At 37.5% G+C, this 23,795-nt stretch overlaps 2 protein-coding genes across 18 annotated transcripts in view; one reads left to right on the top strand and one right to left on the bottom strand.

Annotated features, from left to right (window-relative positions):
* Positions 1 to 19,699, bottom strand: part of INTS9 (integrator complex subunit 9) — a 75,293-nt gene extending 55,594 nt beyond the window's left edge. The window contains exon 1 of the mRNA XM_069485087.1: positions 19,604 to 19,699. Coding sequence (XP_069341188.1) covers positions 19,604 to 19,612 — 9 coding nt within the window. The 5' untranslated portion in view covers positions 19,613 to 19,699. The remainder of the gene's footprint in view (positions 1 to 19,603) is intronic.
* Positions 19,700 to 20,124: 425 nt separating this feature from the next.
* The window catches only part of HMBOX1 (homeobox containing 1), a 117,951-nt gene continuing 114,280 nt past the window's right edge, over positions 20,125 to 23,795 (top strand). For 10 of the 17 annotated variants that reach the window (XM_069484813.1, XM_069484807.1, XM_069484820.1 and 7 more), the window contains exon 1: positions 20,125 to 20,407. The gene's annotated coding sequence lies outside the window, so the exon portion shown is untranslated. Of the gene's footprint in view, positions 20,408 to 20,436; positions 20,756 to 21,052; positions 21,221 to 21,495; positions 21,524 to 23,795 lie in introns of those variants that run through there. The other 7 variants (XM_069484819.1, XM_069484805.1, XM_069484817.1 and 4 more) reach the window with 4 other exon arrangements.

The raw sequence follows: 23,795 nt of genomic DNA, 5'->3' as shown, positions 1-23,795 counted from the left end.
ACAATGTCATTGGTAATGTATCAGAAGATCTGTTTCACTGCTCATACCCACCAATATTGTAGTCAAAAACATTTAGATTGTCAAAATGTAGCTATAACCTTAGTAGTAGACATGTAGGTGTAATTAAATGCCCCTAACCAAGGGAAGTCAACTATTTGACAAATTGCTTTTGTTCTGAGAGGCAGTTTGGTGAAATTATTATACATAAAGCAGGAAGTTTGCAGTTAAGACTGCCTGGGCTCAAATCCTGGCTGCACTCGTTAGCAATGTATGATTTTGAGAAAGTTACTTAACTTTGTAAAGACTCAGTTTCCTCATCTGTGAGATGTATTAATAGTAATAGAACCTATCCTTGTAGAGTTGTTGTCAGGACTAAATGGATGGGTACCGTGCCTGGCACATAATGTGTGTTCATTTTTTTGTTGCTATAGTTGCAGAATCATTAAGGGGCTGAAGAGGTCATCTAAGTTTGGGGGGAGCAATTTATATTTTATGGTGGCATTCACTGATGTTTTAGATATTTGTGTATTCCCTAAGACCAGGTAAAGTAAATGAGCAATTTTACAAATATTGTCCACTGCTAGTTTGCCCTCCAGGAAGACAAATCCACTGCAGAGTAAACATGTGAATATTCTAGCTAACATAAGGTTTTACAATTTTTATTTTTTTCTAGCTTAACAAGCACATAGCAATGCTTTCATGTTAATTTTATTTCTACTTTATTAAAAAGCTGTAGGTTTTTCTGTGTCACAATTTACAGCTGGCCCTCCATAGCCATGGGTTCTACATCCACAGATTCAACCAAGTGCACACTGAAAATATTTGAAACCACTCCCCACAAACAATAAAAAACAACAAAATAATGCAAGTTTTAAAAAGGCAGTATAACAACTATTTACATAGTATTTACACTGTATTAGGTTTATAAGCAATCTAGAGGTGACAAAGTATATGGGAGGTTATGTGTAGGTTATATGCAAACATGCCATTTTATATAAGGAACCTGAGCATCTGTGGATTTTGGTATGTGGAGGATAGAGGGTCCCCAGCAAACACCACGGGATGACTGTACTGTCTACATGTCCTTCAGTGCCTGTTGCTCTCTTTTTTCCTATCGAATAAGTGAAGTCTAGTTTTGAATGCTACATATGCTTAAGATACATAAGCATTATTTACTATTTTTTAGATAAAAATTTTTATCAGTTATACTTAGTGCAAATATTCCCCACTCTGCTACTTTCATTAAAAAACTTTTATTATGAAAAATTTCAAACATATATAGGGTAAGCAAAATTAGTACAATGAACTTCCACATATTTATTACTCAGGTTTCACAACTATCCACATTCTGCCCATCTCAATGCTTTTTTTCCTTTTGATATCAACACACTTCTGCAGAATAACTACCATGTTGTTAAACCCATCTGACCTCTGAAAATACTGTTTCCTTACATGTCCTAAATTGATCTTTTATCCACAACTGAGACAAAAACAGGAGTCCATTTTCCTAAATGTCCTAGCACAACATTAAAGGTGATTCCTTTCACCTTTTAGTTATTCTTGGTTTGTTACGTCCTATGTTCGAATTTATTCCTGCAGTCTCTATTTTGCCTACTGGACTTCTTTGTGTCTTAGAGACCTAAAAAATTTTTTTGCACAGACAATGTGTTCTAAAAGGACTTACTGAGATGATAAGAATGTAGTTCAGTTTATAAGCTAGTTCTGAACAAAGAGAATTATTAACAGATAGCTGAGTAATGCAAGGTAATGAAAATGTCCCCAGCAGATTAAATTATCACATTGCTCTGCAATCCATCATAAGCAGTAATTTTCTTTTGTTGAGCTTTCCTTTACATTCAAAAAGTGATAGGATTCTCTCACTGTAAACTAGTTTTACTGCTGAAACTGCCTTTAAATATCTGCAACATAACCTAAAACTTTACATTGTTAATGCCAATAGCTCTTTATTCTTGTTTGAGAAAATTGCACAGAATCATAAAGGAACTATTTTTTATAAGCAATAGTGTTAATGAAATAAGCTGTAAATGACATCACTAATTTTTCCTCTTTTTCCATTTAACTCATATACCTACTATGGAGATCTATGAGCAAAGAGAAAAGAGGTTCAGTTTGCTCTTCTCCTTGGCAGTGGAATAAGTAAGTAACTAGTTGTTTCTGATTCAAATACAACATTTAAAAAAAAAAAAAAAACCTTTTAGGAAACTGATTTTTATCTGATGGTTTTGGTTCCTGGTACAACATTAGAAAACTTATTAGTACAATTCACACACAAATGAATATAGGAGAAAACAAATCTCAATAGATTCAGAAAATGTATTTGAAAATAACATTCATTCAAGGCAAGAACTCTTACTAAACTATAAATGAAAGAGTACTTCTTTAATTTGATGAAGGAATCCTAACCAAATCCTACATCATAGTTAATAATGAAACATGAAAAACAGTTCCTTTATAATCAAGAACGAGACAAGGATATCCACTCTGACTGCTTAAATTCAACACTACACTGGAAATATTAATACTATGTAATGTTGTAAGACAAAAAAAGATGAAATGATTAGAAATGGACAGAGAAAACTGCCATTGTTCACACATACATTCTGAAGACAAACTACGACAACTAATAAGAGAGTTCATAAAGGTTGCTGGATACTAAAATCAATGTACTAAAATTAACTGAATGGTCTTATACCTGCAAAGAACAATTATATGTCAAAAATTTAAATGTGTCATAGAATGAAAGAAAAGATGTGTAAACTCTTCAAAATTATAAAAGTCTACTTAAAGATACTGTTAATTGAAAAGAAAAATAAATTGTTGCAAAAAATAGCATTTCTCTCCAAACTATTATTTAATGAAACTTAAAAAGTTTGGCTTAAGAATCACATGAAAGAGTGAAGGGCTAAGATTAGCTAAGAAAATACTAAAGAATAATAATTAGGATTTACACTCTGTGATCTTACAATTTACTATAAGATAATTAACAGTGGAATTGCACTGGCAGTCATTGGAGCAACAGAATAGGAATGCGCAGTTCAGAAAACAGGCACACACATATCTAGGAGTCTGACATATGACAAAGGTAACATTACCAATATATGGTATTGGGAAAATATGCAACCCATTTGGAAAATACTACTTCACACCAGACATAAAAATTGATTGCAGGCCAGGCAGAGTGGCTCATGCCTGTAATCCCAGCACTTTCTAAGGCTGAGGCAAGAAAATTGCTTGAGGCCAGGAGTTCAAGAGCAGCCTGGGCAACATGAGACCTCGCCTCTATATAAAAGTAAAAACTTGGCCAGATGTGGTGGCATGCACCTGTAGTTCCAGCTCTTCAGGAGGCTGAGGCAGGAGAATCACGTGAGCTCAGGAGTTCAAGGTTAGAGTGAGGTATGACTGGGCCACCGCACTCCAGCCTGGGTGACACAGGGAAACCCTATCTCTAAAAATAAGTAAATAAATAAATCAAATTGATTCCACATGACTTAACTACTTAAGATATGAAAAAAACTTAAAAACTTTTAGTAAAAAATAAAACAAAAACAGTAACACTTTATCACCCTAGGATAGGGGAGAATTTCTTAAGAGACAAAAAGCACAAACCATAAAGAGAAAGATTAATACAGTTGACTACGGTACTTTAAAAGGAAAATTTTCAAAAAACACTGCTGTGATTTGAATCCTTTTGCTCCCTCTAAAATTCACGTTGAAACTTAATCTCCAATGCAAGACTATTAAGAGGTGTGGCCTTTAAGTGCTGATTGAGTGCAATGCCTGAGGGTTTTGTACCCTTATAAAAGGGCTTGACAGATAGTTTGCTCCTTTTCTTCCCTTTTTTGCCCTTCTGCCTTTCACCATGTGAGGACACATCCCCTCTAAAGGATACGGCAATGAGGTGCCACCTTGGAAGCAGAGAGTGGGCCCTCACTAAACACTGAACCTGCCGGCACTTTGACCGTGGACTTCCTAACCTCCAGAACTCCGAGAAATAAATTTATCTTGTTTGTGAATTACCCAGTCTGAGGTATATTGTCACAGTAGCACAAATAAACTAAGATAGACGCCATTAACAGAATGAAAACATAAGCCATAGATTGACAGAAGACATTTCCACTACAGGTTGAGCAACTCTCATCCAGAAATTCGAAATCTGAAATCCTCCAAAACCCGAAACTTTTTGAGCTCCAACGTGATGCTCAAAGGAAACGGTGAATCGAAATTGGAGCATTTCAGATTTTTAGATTAGAGATGCTCCATCAGTATGCATTCTGTAAATAGTCCAAAAAAAAAAAAAAAATCCGAAACACTTCAGTCCCAAGTATTTTGGATAAGGGATACTCAATCTGTATATGTTATTAAAGAAATAATTGGTAATCTATTTCATATAAAGAACCCATACAAATCAACATTGAAAAGATTAAAATCCAATACAGCTGGGCATATTAGCACATGCCTGTAGTCCTAGCTACTCAGGAGGCTGAGGCAGAAGGATTGTTCAAGCCTAGGAGTTTGAGGTTGCTATGAGCTGTGACACTGTGACAACACCACTGCACTCCAGCCCGGGTGACAGTGCAAGGCCCTGTCTAAAAAAAAAACAGAGAGAGCGAGAGCGAGAAAGATCTAGTTCTTATTCTTCCAGAGCTTGTGAACTTTTCTCTGCCCCAACACATCTGAGTAAAACATTCACTACCACCAGTAACTGTGGCTCATTAGGAGACACTCTGTGCTCTGTTAGGGTATATAAGGTTCTTAAGAGTGGCAGGAAGAATAACTGCCTTATACCACACAACGCTGAGTTACTGGCTTCCATGAAGCCAAATTTGCCTAATTTGGAACTATTACCCCTGCTAAGAAACTTGGGCCAGGCCCTCCAACAGTCAGAGACTTCTATAAATATATTTCAATTTTATTTGGTAATCCTTCACTTTCTCTCACTTTGTATCTTCATTCTGTTTTGCAGGAGAGCTGTTAAATGTGCCAATCATACTCACTGTCAAACTGACTACACAGCTGGATAAAATAGAAAGATAATTTTCCACTTGTGCAGAAAATCTGCGGCATGCATGGTGAACACAGAAAATCCACTTTCTGGTTGAAGAGTGGCTAGATACCATAAACAGCTGAGTAACTGCCACTTAGGGGTGCTCCCTCGTGCTCATCCTGTCCTCTGCCTTGGCTTTCCGTGAAAATGAGTAAAGAAGCAGAGGGAGGTCATAAAAAGCAAAATTCCTCCAACAGAAGCTTAGGAAGAGTGGAAACGTTGGTATTAAACAATTAAGGGTGAGGGAAGGAATATAGGTAAGGGTTGGCTTGGGAATCAATGTTGTTGGCTATAGGGCACCAGAACTTCAAAAATGTTAAAAAGTAACTACAGTTGATGAAAAACAGTTCACAGAGCCATGTATGTGACCCTATTTATCTAAAAAAAATATATATATATTTTTATAGTTACGTTAGGAAAACAAAACAAAACAAAACCGTAAGCACATATACCAAACAGGTCAAAGTGGTTACTGCAGGGGAGAAAGTGCTTGACCATACTGAACTCCCACTTTCTATTTGGATACTTCTGTACTCTTGACTTCTTCTTTTAAACATTAACCAGATTTTTTTTTTTAAGAACGAGAAAAACATTTTTTTTTTTTTTCCAAATTTTTGGAACATTCCTTTCTATTAGATTAGAAATCTCTGAACCTACTTATGCTCCCTCCCCTTCAGGATATCCCGCCTTTTGGGGCCAGGTCAATATATAATCTCTATGTATTCATTTGCAATTTTGCTTGCCTGAAATGTACCCCTATGTGCCCCTGCCTTTAAAAACCCTGACTTATAAACCATTGGGAAGTCTGAGTCTTAAGCATTTGCTGCCTGGACTCTTTGCTTGGCACCCTGCAATACAGCCTATTCCTCCTGCTCCAGCTCTTGGCTTCAGTGTTCAATGTTCGGCTTTGCTACACTGGGCATGCAGGGCCCAGTTTGGTCTGGTAACAGCTATGTAAGAAAATTTTGGCCAGTAAGATATAAACCAAAGTAGTATATGCAACTTTCAGGAAGTATGAGAGGGAGAGTATATCCATATATACATTTCTTTGTCCCTTTCTCCTTCCTGCTGGCTAGAATAGGGATATGATGGCTTAAGATGATAAAGTTTTATTGGATCACAAAGAGGCGGCACATATTGCAGATAGTGGGGCCTTAAGCTATGAGGAGAGCCTGGATGTGCTATACCAGCTCTGCACTATTTACCTCCGCATGTCATCTATACAAGAGAGGTGTAAAGATCTATTCTGTTTAAGCCACCATTACTTCAGACTTTCTGTCACTCAGAGCTGAATCTAATCCTAATTGATTTATAGCTTTAGGGTGACTCACACAGAAGGGTATCACTACAAATAAATACCCACCCTAGCAGATATACAGAAATGACTGATTATTTGAGGTGGTGAGATTACAGGGGATTTTTGTTTTCTTCTTTATATCTCCCAATTATATTTTGGAAAAAAAATGTTACAGTAGTATATGTTGATGATCTATAATAGTTATTTTGAGGAAAGCTTTTTAAAAATTTAAGGGTTAAAGAAGAGCTTCCTTTTAGTCCCTCAAAAGAACTCTCATAGTTTAATCAGATTGATTTCTTTTGAAAAGAAACAACATTGCCTTTGTCTGACAGTTTCCCACTGCATCTTAGCAGCTTGCCCAACACAGAACTAGGTTCTACCAGGCTGAATTTCTCTGCGAAGGGAACAAGGTTGAGTGAAATGCTTTATGTCTTAATTTGGATCGTGAATACATAGATGTATCTACAGGTAAAAATTCATCAAGCTGTATGAAATTTATGCTAGTTTAACTGTATGAAAATTATACCTACAAACAAATACCCTGAGGACTGAATCATACTTTCCAGGGATTTTTCTATATTCAACATGTTGATGTGACTGAGAACATTCTATGCATTTATCAATTCTGGAAGAATGGGACCCCCCACACCCACCCAGATTCTTTCTCCATACAGATGAAAGTCAAGGAATGCATTAGTGTCTCTATTCTTTCATACTACAGTCAGCTGGTCCCACTGATCGTCAGGATGCCTCTCACCTATTTGATGTATCTGTGAATTCTATCACCGCTTCTGAGGTCTTCTGTAAAGGGCTTATAAAAATCTTCTGTCCTAGGTAATTCTGACTTGGCATTTGCTTTGACGCATTTGTTAAGCTCTCTAATTCTTGTTTTCATTATATGTCACTTTTCAAAATATTTACTGTAACTGCAATGAAGTCATACCTTTTGATTTCACATTCCAAAGTTTTTCTTAAATGTGTAAAATAGTTCTTTTAACTTCTTTGCCCTAGATTTCCAAAAGGATAAATTTAAAGGCTCTACATGTTTAAAAATTCTTAAACTTCCTTGAAATTTTTCTTGGGGGTGGGGTGGGAAGGACGAAAGAAAATTCTTATTCTCTACTGTCCAAACCACTAAGTCCTGAGGTAAAGCCCACCACCCTGCGGCTTCAATCTACCTTTATAGCTCCCCTGCCCCCTACACACTTAGCAAGTCTGCCCTTGCCCCACTTATAGTTATTGTTCCAATCAAATGTACCAATACTTCAGAAGTTAATAACATATAATGAAAATGCTGGTATTCTGAGCTAATGAATTAGGAGGATGCCAGCAGGCAGAAATGTGTCCATTTTTTGTACACACTAATACAGAACACTACAAAGCAAAAAATACATAATAAATTGTATATGCATATCATTGGGGAAATGAAATACCTCACTTCTCCAAATCCTTTTACTTTAACTGTTCTTTCTGCCTGGAATGAGATATAACCCACTCTCTCGAACAAATCTGTCAGCCACAGTACTTTTCAAGGCCAGCTCAGATTTTACTTCTCTAGGGAACTACAATTCTACAGTTGGAATTCATCTTTTATAAGCCTAATCTTACATAGGGCACTACTGCCTTCATCATAGTCTATCACCAAAATGATACATAATCACATAATAGAGTATATACAGTACACTGCATACATTGTATCCAGTTTGTTAAATAGTGAGTTACTGCTAGGGAGGGTCTATGTATGTGTTATTCATGTCCCACAGCATTGAGGATGTTTTGTAGAAGGTAGGTATTTAATGACATTCACTGAATTGTACAGCCAAACAATGGATTTTTGTTGTTGCTTCTCTTATCTGTTAGCAATAACTATCACATAGTCATCAACACTGTCATCAACAGTTTCTTCCTATTGGATACATACCTTGAATCAAAAACTGATTAAAATAAATAAGCTACCATCTAGAGCTCTGAGCTCTCTATAGAGTTTTTTTTTTGGGGGGGGGGCAGTATGTGTGTGGTAATTATGTTTATTTTAACAGGCTGATTTGTTTATATTTCTTGGCTTTATCAGCCCTGTCTCTGAAGTACAGGGAAACTATTTCTGGCTGTTCTGTTTTCCAAGGAAACCTTGCAATTTTCTTTTAAGGTCATAAAAATCTATTACTTCTATGAGTCTGCTATGTACCACCTAAGACTTTAAGTTATAAAACCCCATTGTTTACTCAAAAGCCTGGAAATGGCTCACAAGATATAATTAACTGCTAGAACAAACAATAAAACACAAACATATTTTCCCTTTAGAAAATAACTTATTGTTGGACTATGTAAAAGAATCTCACTTTAATAATGACTAGAAAATTTTGGAACAAGGAAGCAGCTAGCTATAGCATGTAAACTAAAATATGCAAAAATTTCAAGCCACAAGTCAGTGTATCACAGTGACATGCTGAGTTAAAGCAGCATGCCCACTCACATCAGAAATAGAACAGAGATGCCTACCTTCTATTCCAAACAGTTCTGCACATACAAGCCACTGCGATTACACCACAGAAAGAAATGATGTGTAAAAAAATTATCTGCAAAGTTATGCACCTGGAAAACCCACAAGAATCAACTGGAAAAACTATTGAAAATTAAAATTCAACAAGGGGCTGTGTAGAGAATACAAAAAATAGCCTTCTTATATGTAAACTACATAAGAAAAAAATTCCAGTTTCAGTATCAAAAAGATAAATTATTTAGATGTAGATTTAATAGAAAATATTGGAAATAATTCTAAATTTATATGAAATCTAAAAGTCTAAATTTTATATGAAAAAATAAATGTCTGAGAGCAGCCTGGAAAATTCCAAGGTAAAGAGCAATCAGTGGGAACAAGTACGAGAAGATATTAAGATATACTCCAAAACTACACAAAGTAAAATGGTTTACTACTAGAATATTAACAAATCAAGAGGAACAGAAGAGGACTGAGAAGGAAATGGAAATATAAATGCTTTTATAAATGTATGAAAAGATGCTCCATATTGCACACATAATGAGAGAAAAATCAAATTAAAACAATAATGATGCAATATTTTTTCACTTTTCAGTGAGAAGAAAACAAGTTTGAAGATTACACTGTAGTGGTAAGCATTAGGGCATGCTACTGGCAACTGTAATCTGATAAATCTCTATGGGGACATTTTTGCAATAAACCTTGATAAAAAATGCGTATACCCTTTGAACCATCAATTTTACCACTAGAAATATATCCTACAGATATACTCCCCAAGATGTCCACAAAGGAAATTAACTGTAAAACATAATTTGTAATTGCAAAAGACTGGAAACAACCTAATGTTGACATAAGTCTGGTTAGATAAATTACAATATATCTAAACAAAAGAACGCTATGCAACTGGATTTTTTTCCAAGCAATAGTATGAGTGTATTTTAAGATATACTGACACTGGTTTCATAAATTACATTTTACATCAGCAACAAAACCACACCCTAACTTTAAGTAACAATGAATGATTTTCAAAATAGTCAAGAAAGGTATAGGTGAAACTGTATATTCCAGGGTAATACCCACAATTGTAAACTCTCTTTTCAGGCAATGAAAATACAAAGTATGTTAGAAATATTTTTTTAAATATTTGAAAGGAGTATTGAAAATATTTCATTATTCATAATGAAAGTATCTTGAAAACAAAAGACGGGATCGTGTGAATGCAGATTCTGTTTATTAGGGGTGGGTATGCAGTTAGAGGCAGGTCTAGATATTGATATTAAATGATCTGAAAGATACATTTCTAATTTAAAAAAGAAAAAGCAGCTGGATGCGGTGGCTCATGCCTGTAATTCCAGCACTTTGGGAGGCTGAGGCAGGAGGATAGTGTGAGCCCAGGAGTTTGAGGCTGCAGTGAGCTATGATTGCACCACCGCATTCCAGCCTGGGCGACAGAGCAAGACCCTATCTCTAAAAAAAAAAAAAAAAGAAAAATCGATATATCATACCAATGTAGACAGTATCTATTTGTGTAAAAAATAAAAAGGTATGAAAATTATACATATGCATGAAAATTCACAGAATATCTCTGAAAAATACAAAAGAAACTGATAACTGAGATTGTTCTTGGAAAGAATAAGGAAGGGAAAGGAATCTTTTTTTTTAAACCATACACAGTTTGCTTTTAAAAAATGTGCATGTATCACTTAATTAAAAAAATACAAAAAGATGCTCAACATCACTAATTGTTAGGAACATGCAAATTAAAACCACTAGTATCACTTCACACTCATTAGAATGGCTATAATAAAAAACACCATCCACAAAATAATAGAAAATGACAAGTGTTGGCAAGAATGTGGAGAAATCAGAACCCCTATGCATTGCTGGTGGGAATATAAAAGGTACAGGTGTAGCACTGTGGAAAACAATATGTCAGTTCCTCAAAAAGTTAAACATACAATTACCATATGATCCAACATTCCACTTCTGGGTCTATACCCAAAAGAACTGAAAGCAGAATTCAAACAGATGTTTGTACACCCACGTTCATAGCAGCATTATTGACAATAGCCAAAGGGCAGATGCAATCTAAGTGCCTGCTCATCGTGGGATGAATGGATAAACAAAATACGGTAAATACATACAATGAAACATTAGCCTTTAAAAAGAAAGGAAATTCTGACACATGCTACAAAGTAGACAAAATCTTGAGGACATTATGCTAAGTGAAACAAGCCATACACAAAAGGACAAACACTGTATGATTCCATTTACATGAGGTACCTGGAGTAATCAAATTCATAGAGACAGAAAGAATGGGAGTCGCCAGGGGCTGGAGGGACATAAGCAACGGGGAGTTAGTGATTAATGGGTACAGTCCAGGAAGATAAAATTGTTCTGTAGATGGACGGTGATGGTTGCACAACAATGTGAATGTACTTAATGCCACTCAATTGTTCACTAAAAAAATGGTTAAACGGTAAATTTTATGTTGTGTATATTTTACTACATTTTAAAAAGAATACACAAAAGTAGAAAATCAGAAAAGAGCTAAAGCAAGTAAAGAAATTGAATTAGTCAATTAAAAATCTCCCCACAAAGAAAAGCCCCAGACCAGATGGTTTCACTGATGAATTCTATCAAACCTTTAAAGAAGTACTAATTCTTCATACGCTCTTGCAGAATATAGAGGAGGAGAGAACATTTCTCAACTTCTCCTATAAGAACAGTATTACCACAGCCAGACAAAGACATCAAAGGGGAACACAGACCAATATTCCTCATGAATATATGTGCAAAAATCCTCAACAAATTTTAGCAAACCAAACTCAGTAACATATACAAAGGATTATATATCACGACCAAGTGGGATTTATCCAAGGAATGCAAGAATGGCTGAACACTCAGAATTCAATTAAGATAATACACATTATTAATATTAAGGACAAAAACCATATGTTCACCTCAACAGATGAAGGAAAAGCATTTGACAAAATCCAAGGCCCATCTCATTTATGATAAAAACACTCAACAAACTGGATAGAAGAGAATGACCTTAACTTGATTAAGGGCATCTATGAAAAACCTACAGTTCATATCATACTTAGTAGTGAGCAACTGAATATTTTCCCCCTAAGATCATGAAGAAATCAAGAATGCCTGCCTGTACCACTTGTATTCAACATTTTACTGAAGGTTCTGGCAAGTACAATTACGCAAGAAAAAGCGAAAACATCAAGAAATTAGAAATGAAAACAAATGTCTACACGATAATAGCCAAAAAGTGGAAACAATCCAAATGTCTATCACTTGGTGCAGGAATAAATAAAACGTAGACCATCCATATAGAGGAATGTTGCTGAGCAATAAAATGGAATGAATTGATACATGCTACAATGTAGATGAACCTCAAAAATATCACACTAAGTGAAAGAAGTCAGCCACAAAAGACCCCATTTTGTATGAGTTAATTTATATGAAATGATCAGAAACGGCAGATCTACAGAGACAGAAAGTAGATTAGTGGTTGCCTGGGGTAGTAATGGGGATTGAAGCACTTTTTTGGAGTAATGGAAATGTTCTAAATCTGGATTGTGGTGATCATTGCACAAACTCTGTAAATTTATTAAAAGTCACTGCATTTTACCCTTTAAATGCATGAATTTTATGGTATGTAAATTATACCTCCATAAAGCTATTTAAACAATGTAAAAAAGGTAACCATAATAATAATAATATCCTTTACATATTAACACTACTGCTTTTTACTATTTCCATGTTCTGGAAAAAATACGGGAAGGCTTATCAAACTAGAACATCGAATTATGCCTTCTTTTATTTTAATGGAACAGAAAAATGTAGAAATATTGTAGTTAGACAAAGAGAATCTGTGCTTAAGCCATAAATTTGAGAAATGGATTGGGCATGACATTTTATTATTCGCCTCCTCAACCCCTTCATAAACATGAGTGATGAAAAATAAACTACCTTAAGAGCAAAAAAGGTGTTAGTTTTACAATTCCTATTCAAGAATTGCTTTCTTGAACATTGTCTGATTATCTTTGAGAGAGAGAAAGTTCATTCAGTTGTGCTTTCAACAGATTTAAATATTTTAGATCTTTAAGGCATTTCCTTCAGATTTATGGGCAATCAGGGACAATTTAAACCTATTGTTTTTCTCACAGTAAAGTCCCACCACACAGTTCATAGTCTTGTTCACTGAAGGGCTTTCAGGCTGGTTCCTTTCTCCTCCTGGCTTCCCTGTTCCCCTTCCCGTCTTTTCTGTTCCCACTCTTGCCTTTGTCTCATGCTCTCTGCAAATTCTGACATCCAGCCCTTTCTTAGCCCTGCCTGACGTGTCAACTCCGAGCTTCATCTCACCGGCCACCCTTTTTTGGGGAGTGTGGGGGATCCCCTCTGCTACCTACCCACACTTGCCCAGCTGCTTCTCCAATCTGCTTGATCCCACAATACCATCAGCTTAATTCCTACCTCCATGCACAGCATTTTCAAAGAAACACCATAGATCTTTCACAAACTTCCTTTTAAAGACTCTTAGGCCACTAAATTTTTACCTGAAGAAATTTGTTCCCCTTTGTGGTACATCTTCCCATATCTATAATCGATATACTCTAGGGATATTTTACTAAATATGGCCAAAGTCTATAGCAGACAGAGAGGGTGTGAGGATAGATGAAAGAAGAAAGTTACATGTGGAAGACAAATTGTAAGAGTAAAGAAACAGCATCATAGTCAAGGGCAGGGAAATGTAGTCTCATATACTAATGGTATGATGGAAAACTAGTGGGCAATTCGGCCCTATATGATAAAATTTTAAGAAGGCCTATTGATGGATACAATTAAATACATTTTTGACCATTACATTACAAAAATACTTGAGCCAGTGCCCAGTGATATTTGTATATCAGGACATTCACTGCAACATTGTTTGAATTGTTCCATACCATATGGGCGGGGAATAAATCTGTTTTGTTCACTGCAATATACCCAGTACTTTGAGCAATGCCTAGCACAGAGGAGATGTTCAGGAAGATTTGTTGAGTAAATAAATGAACGATGATGGAGATCTGAGGGTTGGTTTATGCCTCTATTCCTCTTGGTGTTTAGCAAGCCAGAGCAAATTTTTCATGCAGAATGGCTAGTTTTTAATGAGTTTGGTGGCCATGCCACACCCTTAGCCACTGTAAGCTGTTCTGCAAATACACATTGCTGAGCACCAGAGCAAATGGCAGAAGGATTCGAGTACTCAGAGCAAACCAGTTACAAAACAAATGTGCTACTGCTGTTAAAATACGAGTAATGTGTTGTAATGCTTGTATTAGTAGAACAGCCTTCTCGCTTTGCTGATTAACCACAGGTTAATTGTTTTAATTCAATTATCATTATTGAAAAAATCTGTCATCAGTATACTTTTCTGCCTTAGTATATTTAATCTTTAGAGTAACAATTTTGGACTGTGCAATACCCAAGAGTAAAATATCCATTTTTATTGCAAAGCACAACTGAACAGGTATGTAACTTGGCCTTATGTCACACACGGCTTTTCAGAGTTAGCAGAAATCACGAAAGGAAAAATACCTATCATACTGAGGTTGTGATAAAATATGACCTTTCAAAAGCTTGCAATGACATTACATCCTAAAGACACATGAGGGCACTCTAATCAACCAGCAAAGAGAAACAGAAAAGAGTGAAATCAGGCTGACATTTTAACAATCTTACTGCAATAGTTGAAATCAAGCACTGGTAAAATTTTCAATGCTTGTAATTTATAGCAAAAGATTTTCTGTTCTTGATCCAAATTCCAGGAAGCCAAAAGGATTCTACAACTATGTAAATTGGAGAGAGAATCCAACACTCTCAGATCCGAGGTGAGGATTAACCACACCCCTTTCTAATGATTTGTTAAACTGACCTTGGGGATGGTTTTCCCCCTTTCAAGCAAAGATCACCTATATAATCTACAACTGAACTTGGTGTTTTACTTATCTTCCACAGGGAGCAGTCATGAATTCATTCCTTTGCTCCATCTGTTTTCCCAGGAGAAATGGCAAGTTAAAAGTTTGAGCCAGTAGAAATGAAACAGCATTTTGCACAAAGGAGCACAGACCATTGAAGAATATATTTCATGGCCTTCTCAAGTTTTTAAAATTTGTAAATACAACTACAGCATATAATTTCCGGCATCAAATTCAATAAGTATAGTATAACAAGCATGTAAACGACCTTCCTTTCAGACCTTTGACAAAAGAGCAACAATAACTCTGCAGAGAGCCATGGATTCTGAGGCAATCAGGCTTACTCACAAAGGATTATCATTAATCTTAAAGTCACATTCAAATTTGTGCCTCAGCAAAATTATAAATAATTCCATGTCATAGATCTTTGGGGTCAAATGTAATGGTTAAAATGGAAAGTGTTAAAACTTTGAATGCCAAGGGTATACTGTGGTTGCATAATAAATCTTTGTTGACTGAATAAGCTAGAAGATTGGACCCATCTCTGGTACCATCTATAGGAAGTACCTACACGTGCGCATTCTTGAATTGCTTCTTACTATTTTAGTCGCTTTAATCTTCACCTGTTTAAATGGCTAGATTCTCGGCCATGATATTTCAAACTTAATTTCTGTCAATGTACTCAGTATTTTTTGTTCCATGGTCTTTTGATAAGGACCCTGGTGAATCCTAGTTTCTATCCTTAACCGAATTGGCCATCAGGGTACCCAATTAGGCTCAATCTATGCTAATAAAAGAATATGCCCTAAAATGTGCTGATTTAGAAGACACATTTCTTCTAATTTTCCTGTTCTTTCTAAAATGATTATGGTTAATTGAAAATGCCAATGAATTTTCTTCAGTTAAATAAATCTGCCCAAATACTGCATATTATAAATATAGACAGTTATTAAAATCCTTTCAGTTGGTATCTCGGGAGATATTTTAAGTATTACATTAAAATGGCATCCATTGTTTTTGTGTGGGTGTGTGAAAAGCTACCAAGACAGTGATGCCCAAAGTTAGAGATGTGAAATGGTATCCCACAGCTAAATTTGGACAATACAAAAAAGACTAACTTTAGCACTCAATTGGTATGCTCTGATATGGGGCCCTTTGGATTATCAAGAAAGTTCCCAAACTTTACTTATTTATTTTTTTACCAATAACCTTTTTAAAGATGTAAATTGAACCAAATTCACATTTAAAGCTAATTTTTAAAATAGCCTTGAGTAAAATTTCTCTTGGTGTGTGCTCTACTTTCTTTAAGGGATAACCTAGCATACTACTACAATCCCTGTACTCACTAAGCAACAGACTCTTGAGTATGGGAGACTTGGGTTCAGATCTTGCACTATCACTTTTAATCTATGTAACTTTAAGCCACTTCATCTCCCCAAAGCTTGCATTTTTTGTCTGCAAAATGAGAATACTATCACCTAGATCAAAGAATTAAATGGGACACTATATAGCAAATACTTAGCCCGCTGCCTGGCATATAATAATTGCTCTATAAAATGTAGCAATTATTCGTTTTTACTGTAACAATTATTGTTTACTGTAATTTTTTTTTTTTTTTTAAGAGACAGGGTATCACTCAGTAGCAGGGACTACATGTGTGCACCACCATGCCTGGCTACATTGTCCAGGCTAGTCTCAAGCAATCCTCCAGCCTCAGCCTCCTGAGTTGCTAGGATTAAAGGAGTGAGCCACTGGTTCTGGCTTGTTTATTGTGATCTTTTTAAACTTCACCTGTTAATCTTTTGCCAACAGTATTCACAGGCCTTGATAACCCCTCAGAAATTACTTATTGGACTACTGGCCTCAAGAGATCCTCCTGCCTCCGCCTCCCAAAGTGCTGTGCTTATAGGCATGAGCTACCATGCCCAGTCTCCATTGGAACATATTCAAAGTCCCAGAGGACTTTAAAAGCAGGGTCAGTTCAAGGAACTAGAAGATGTCTGATATAATTGGAACAAAGAAAACGGAGCTCTGGAGAGGTAGGCTGGGTTATAGTCTCAGGGCCAAGTCAACCAAGTGAAGACTAAGACTTTATCTAAGGGCAAAGGAAGCTACTGCGGGGGTTTTATGGAATTATGCAATTTTAAACAACTTCTAATGCAGAGAAGAGAATGGATATAAGAGGGTTAAGACTGAATGAAGGAAACCAGTTGGATGGTCTTGTTGCACTCCAAATGTCAAGTATAAAGAGCCCATACAAAGGCCGTATTAGGGGACTGGAGATAAACAGAACCTATTCAAGATACCTTCATTTAGGAAGAATTAACAAAATGTGGTCATAAGTTGTGCAGGGGAGGAATAGTTTGGAAAGTCGATCTCAGAAACAAGAATATACTCAATAAAATGTATTTTTGTTTCACAATATAAATTTAAAAGCCTATTCCTGCAGGTACAGGATTGGAAAAAAGAAAAAAATAATAAAAGAAATTATAATTAAATATAAAAGCTGACCACACATTCCTAAATCAGTACACAAAATTAAAAATTTTTGGCCACAGAAGGGTTTATTCCAATCCTTTTGGGGGCATGACGCACACGTTTAACTCACTGAGCAACAATGCTTTTGAAACCACTTTGTTATGTTGATAGGAATTCTGAGCTACGGATTTTGTTTGTTTGTTTTTCACGAGACAGGGTCTCTCACTCTGTCATGCAGGCTGGAGTGCAACGGTCTGATCATCACTCACCACATCTCGAACTCCTGTGCTCAAGCGATCCTCCTGCGCACCACCATGCTCAGCTAATATTTAAATTTTTTGTAGCGATGGGGTCTTGTTATGTTGACCAGGCTGATCTTGAACACCTGGGCTCAAGTGATCCTCCGCCTCTGCCTCCCAAAATCCTGGTATTACAGGTGTGAGCCACAGCACCCAGTCCCCAGATCATTTATTTATCAACTACCAAATGAGTTTGAGTATGTAATACATGATTTGAAAGTGAAGAAGGATGGAGTATCCATAGAATAATTCCTTTTCCTAGAGGCATCTTTTGGTTCTTAATGGAAAAAAATAATTTTCTACTTTTTTCCTTTTTTCTCTTCCATGCTTTCACATCTCTAAATAAATTAAGCAGGAGGATTTTATAAGCAAACCAAAGTATATGTAAAGTAAATCCTCGTTTTCTGATACCCTCAGAAACGAGTTTTCATGGAAAAACCGTTTCATAAATCCCTGCTTTCTTAAACCGAACACACCGAATGTGATTTATCCTATACTGAGGACACAGGGTCTGTGTTCCCGCCATTAAGGTAACAAACTGTTTGGCTCCTATATGCTGAACCCTTTTCACGGAAGGCCCTGACTTATCATTCTTATCTGTTCAAGAGTCACCTTTCCAGAAAGCTGTCCCTGACCTCCCCAGTCATCATCTGTCCTCTCAATTCCCAAAGCACTTTAAATATGCCTCTCTTTTACCAGGAAGACAGTGAATTTTAATTTTCGCTTGCTTTTCTATCTTTTTCATTAGATTGTATGCTTGTTAAGGGTAAGGGCTATGACTTTGAATTCTGCATTCTTAAAAGTTTAGCACATTGACCCAGAGGCAAATCGTTATTCTCAAGGTTTACTGACTTATATTCCTCCCCTTACATAAATGGTTTTATAGGAAGACAGTTTTGGAGCTGAATTCACTTTTAATACTTTCTCTGACTTCTCAGAAAACAGCTGACTTTGCAGAGTGTATTCCTCTAGCTCGGGTGATTATCAAATGGGGACAGGTGGGTTGTGTGCTTTGGAAGAGCATCTTTAAATAACCATAGAAATGGAAAAAAAGGAAAATAAACCTTTTGTTTTTGTATAAAAATTACAGAAAGTAAAGCTTGGCAATAAATTGGCTGCAGGAACATGAGTTTTAAAAGACTGAGAAACAGCATCTCACACCTGCTTTTCTACTCTATGCTATTACTCATTTTAATAGAGTTGGAATCAATTAACTTGTTGGATCTGTGTGCACAATAAGAGTAAAATGGCTGAAAACAAAGGTCTAAGAAGCTTTCCTATAAGCCAAGAGTTTGAGCTTTGTGATGCAGATTTCTCCAGGTAAATAATGGCATTCTTCATCTAACCTTGGCTCACGCAATCTCTACAGTCCTAAAATGGAATGCCTTACACTTCCCTCTGCCCATCCAAATCCTACGCGGGGTTTAACACTCAAATCCTCCGAGATCACACCCTGAACTCCTCTTTCTCTTAATTCCAAGGGCAGTTAGGAGTCTATATGACATAGTATTTAATGAGTGATTATGTCCTTCCGGATATTTTCTACTCTGTGCTCATATCTAACCAAAGTCTCAACAACGGTAGGGAGACAGGCTACTCAAGTGCCAATCGAGTAGAAAGAGGTTTGTTAACCAACCTATTATAACACTCACGTGGAAGCCGATAAGTCCAAACCTAGTTCATAGTACCCAACCTTACTTAGTTCGTGGGTGAAGAAATATGACAGAGTTAACCTCTTCTCTGACCAAACGAACCCGCCAATGAGTGAAAAAGACCTCTTGGCAGACGGGGGGCGGGGTGGGGCGACAGGAGAGGAAATTCAAACCTCAGCAACAAAAAGCAGCTTTCCTCAGCCCACTCCACTTCCCATCCCAGTTCCCAAACTTTGCCACCCCTTCTGTGCGACGGTTCCCTGGCAAACGTGGAAACGAAGAGGTACAAAAGAATATGGCACCACCTTTGCCCTCTGACCTAAGAGCAAAAACTCACCAGTTTCATATTGGACTTTTAGTTGCTCAAAAACAGTCACTGAAATCCACACACCCGGGAAGCGTCTTCCGGTTCAATCTCCGGCACCTGCCCGCCAAGAGCATCGCGGGACTTGCAGTCTTTCGTCCTCACGCCCCTTCCCGGGGAATCACGGGAGATGTAGTCGCCCCTCCAGGCATGATGGGAACTGTGGTTGTCTTTCCTTTTCCTCCCTTTCCTCTCTGAACGCCTCCTTCCGTCAACTCAAATTTATCCCCGCCGCCAATTCATCCTCCCTCTCCACCCCAGCATGATATCATGTCCCCCATATGGGCCTCGGGCCCATGGTATTCTGGGATGTGTAGTCCCAACGGCTCCAGCTCTCCTTTCCCCTCCTCCCTGAGGGAAGGCGGACGCGCGCGGGACATACTGGGAGGTGTAGTTCCCTGGGGCCTCTAGGCCCCCGGCCCACGCTTTTACTCAGGGGAGGCAGGAACTACAACTCCCAGGGATGCCCGGCTGCAGCAGGTGGGAGCGGGGCTGTTGATATCAATATGGCGGTTGTCAGCCAGACAAAGACAGTCAGTCTGATGTGATTGAGACAAGGGAGGTTTTCAGGGGGAGACTGGGAGATAGGGGCCTCCCCTCCCCCTTCTCCTCTTCCTGCGCCGGCCTCCACCCCTCCCCAGTCCCCTCCCGACGGGCGCCCCACGCGGAAGATACCCCTCCCCCTCCCGCTTTCCCTCCTCCCTACCTCAGCCCTTCGTACTGGGACGTTGGGGAGGGGGCTGTGCCGGGCGGAGAGAACTCAGCAAGGATTCTGAGGTGAGTCGAGCGGTTTTGAAGCCGGACTACCTCAAGTCTCTTTCCTCACTTCTTTCCCTTCACTTTAAAAACATTTTTTTTGAGGATTTTTTGAGAGGAAGTGAGCGGGCGCTGGGGATGGGTCTCTTAAGCGGCCCAATTGAGAGAAGGGAGGAAGCAGTGGGCTTCCGACTGGGTGACCCGGGCGCGGGGTATGGGGTGGGGCAGTTTGTGGGGGACGGTAATTGAAAGGCGTCGACTGCTCCCCAACTCTTTTCTCCTGATTTCCTCCACTATGGGTGGAAGGTTTGAATCCTGGAGGGGGGGGGTTTCCGTTTGGAGTTTGGGAAACTGTGAGGTGATTTTGAGGTGTATTGGTTTGTTTGGGGTGTATAACTGTGTTTCAAACTGTGTGACGTGTACTTGTGTGCTCTGCTCGTCTTGAAGAAATGTCTATGGATAGGAAGTTAGACAGCCAGAGTCATAGCTTTCGCTGGGCCTGGGCTGGGAAGCGTGCGTGAGGTCTCGGTGCTGGACGTTTGGGCTGGCGACGTGGTGCGGGGTGGCTGGGCTCAGTAACTCGTTTGTGTCCCATTGCCCGCTCGCACTCCGCCACCCGCCTCCGCCCCCTCCCCTGGGCAAATCTCCACCCCAAACTCCAGACGGGAGAATTGGAGAGATGATGTGGTTTGAGGATGGATTTTTGCATCCCGAAGTAGATAGATAGGTGGGAAAAGAAAAGTGTTTCTTAATATTTTATTCCGGAACCGTGTTTTGGTTACACTATTGGGGCTACTTTGAAAGGAGTCCTCCACCCACCTTCACCCCGAAACAGTAGGTAGAGGTATCTTGTCGTCTTCGTGTTAAATAGATTAGTAATTACTTAAGATTTGGGGGTGTGGGTGGGGGGGGTCGCGAGTGCTGGATTGTGTACGCACCTCTGTGTGTCTACTAAAGAGACAGAGTGTTGTGTATCTTGAGATAGGGCGACTTATTTTCGTAGTAGGAAGAACTGTTGGAAATTATTTGGGGGGGGGGGGGTGCGCTGAAAGGCGCTGCTTATATTTTTCTTCTACTCCACCCTGTTCTGTCTTGCGTTTGCCTGAAAGCCGGTATGGAAGAGTGAAGAGGCATTGGGTGAGTGAAGGGAAGAATGCAGTTGGCTTTAAAGATACTACACTATGTAAAGTTGAATGGTTTAAAGTGATTGCTGTTTTTATTTATGCTGAAGCTTGAAAAAAAAAAACCTCACGTATCTTAGAGAGTAATGTGACTAGTTCATTTCTGTGGGATTCTGCAGGCATAGAAACCTCTGCCTTCCCTTTTCCTTCCTTCCTCCTCTCCTTCCTTCCTTCAGTCCTTCCTTTATTGGCATAGTACATTTCTCTTCCTGATGAACATAATACCTCCTGCGCCTCTTTATTTAGTTTGTGCTAATATAGTTGTGCTTTTTGTGGTTTTACTGTAAAATGTATCATTAGATGTATTTGTTGTTATTTTGCATTTATGCTGCAAGTAATTATCACATCAGGATTGCAGTGCTTTGCATTAAACTTATTTTAAAATTGCACAACTAAGTTGTTAGATGCTAGATATGTCAAGTTTGGAAAATCTGAATTCTGATTTTTTTTTTTTCAATTTTCAATTAGAGTTAAAAAGGGAAGAGGATTGCAACATCTCTTGTTTCTCACAGTCTTTAATATTTAATAACATTATACTAGGAGACTTTAGGATCACATATTTTGTACTTCCTTCAATCTGAACTGTAAGTTTTCCAATAGCCCTTCTTTTGTGACAGTTTTTTAGTGTAATAGACTCTTAAATTGGCATAATTTCTATTTAGACTGCTAAGAATGTAATATATTTACATATTTGGCTCCAAACTTATCAATTCTTGAATTTGCCACCTATCAATAAGGGACCTTTAGATTCTATAAAAACTGAAAGCCACATAGATACAGTATGCAATTTTATAGTATATTTTATAACCTTTGATTTGAAATTTCTGCTGTGGGTCATTCACATAGATAAGGGGACTGTAAGCATGAGGTAGCATATATATTTCGATTGACCTGAATAGAAAAAAAAATATTGATGTGTCCTCTGAATTCAGATTTAGAATATAGAATATGTTGATCCAAAACTGAACCTTTAGTTTGTTATAGACCAAGATTTTCGGAATTATTTGTTTTAAGCTTGTATCTTAACCTCTGAAACATTACTTTGCAAAAACTGGAGAGAAATCCTATGTAACTAAGCAATGGAGTGTTTTGTTTTTCTGAAACATATTGTGATAGGTATAGAGCTTTAAAATGTTTAATAATTATATTAGAAATAAACTCAAATGTTTGTAAGAGCTGGAAAAATAAGAGTATTTTCTCTTCCACTTACCTTTACCTCAAATTTTCTTTTTGTTTGTTTGTTTGTTTGTTTTTTTCTATGGAAATGCAAAGTTATTTACTGGGAAAGCATTCATTAAACTTTTTCTGACCAGTAGTGGGGTCAAAATCATTATGTGTAAACCAAATATATTCCTTGCATTCCTTGGGATGATTCTGTTGCATTTTAAGCACTGGGCATTAAAATGATGTAAAGCCTTTACTGCAGGTTAAAGCATAAAACATTCTCAGCATGTGGAAGTCACATGGTTTACAAAAAAGTACAAAATCAGGGCATTGGTGCCTACCCAGCTTAAAATTTTATCCCATATCTGTGAAAGACACATTTATTTTAATGTGATCACTTCTAAGCATGTCAGCTATATTATGAGAAGTTGAAAATCTAAACTGTTAACTAATCTGTTGCTAGTTTAGTGTACTGCATATAGTGAACACTATTTGTGGTCACGCATTTGCTTCAAGGAAAGGAGCCTTTGCTTTATGTTGAATGCCTTTAGTGAAGCTTCATTTTTGCCTCTGTATGAACAGATTTGTGCCAACTCTAGTTAAAACATCACTAATAGAAACAATAGCTCAGTATTGGTAACGTACAAAATATATTGCAACAAATCTCTCATTGTTTCATTATTTAAAAAATAGAAGTGACCAGTTTATGGCAATTTTTGGCATATGGCAAATGGCAGATGTTGATTGGAATTGCATTGCTTCTTTCAGTAGATGTTGACTACATTGAGAATATTCATGCTTAATTTGTTCATTTTGAGTCTCCTGTACATTATATTCAGTCCATCCCACAGCTGCCATGTTCCCTGTTAAAGCACGTTCGTGTTTTCTGTTCATTTTATTGCAGCTCTTCTGTTATATTTTTCATGCAGCTCTTTAAACTTGAATTATTTCTTTTGGGAATTAAACATTTATCGAATGTTATTTGTCATAAAGGAAAGTTGATATACTACTCAACTTTTTAAAAATGTGAACGTTTATAGATAAACTTAAAAGTGCTCATTGAA

This window comes from Eulemur rufifrons, chromosome 12 (genome assembly GCF_041146395.1).
Source record: "Eulemur rufifrons isolate Redbay chromosome 12, OSU_ERuf_1, whole genome shotgun sequence".
NCBI lineage: Eukaryota > Metazoa > Chordata > Mammalia > Primates > Lemuridae > Eulemur > Eulemur rufifrons.
This window is presented reverse-complemented; position numbering and strand designations above follow the sequence as displayed.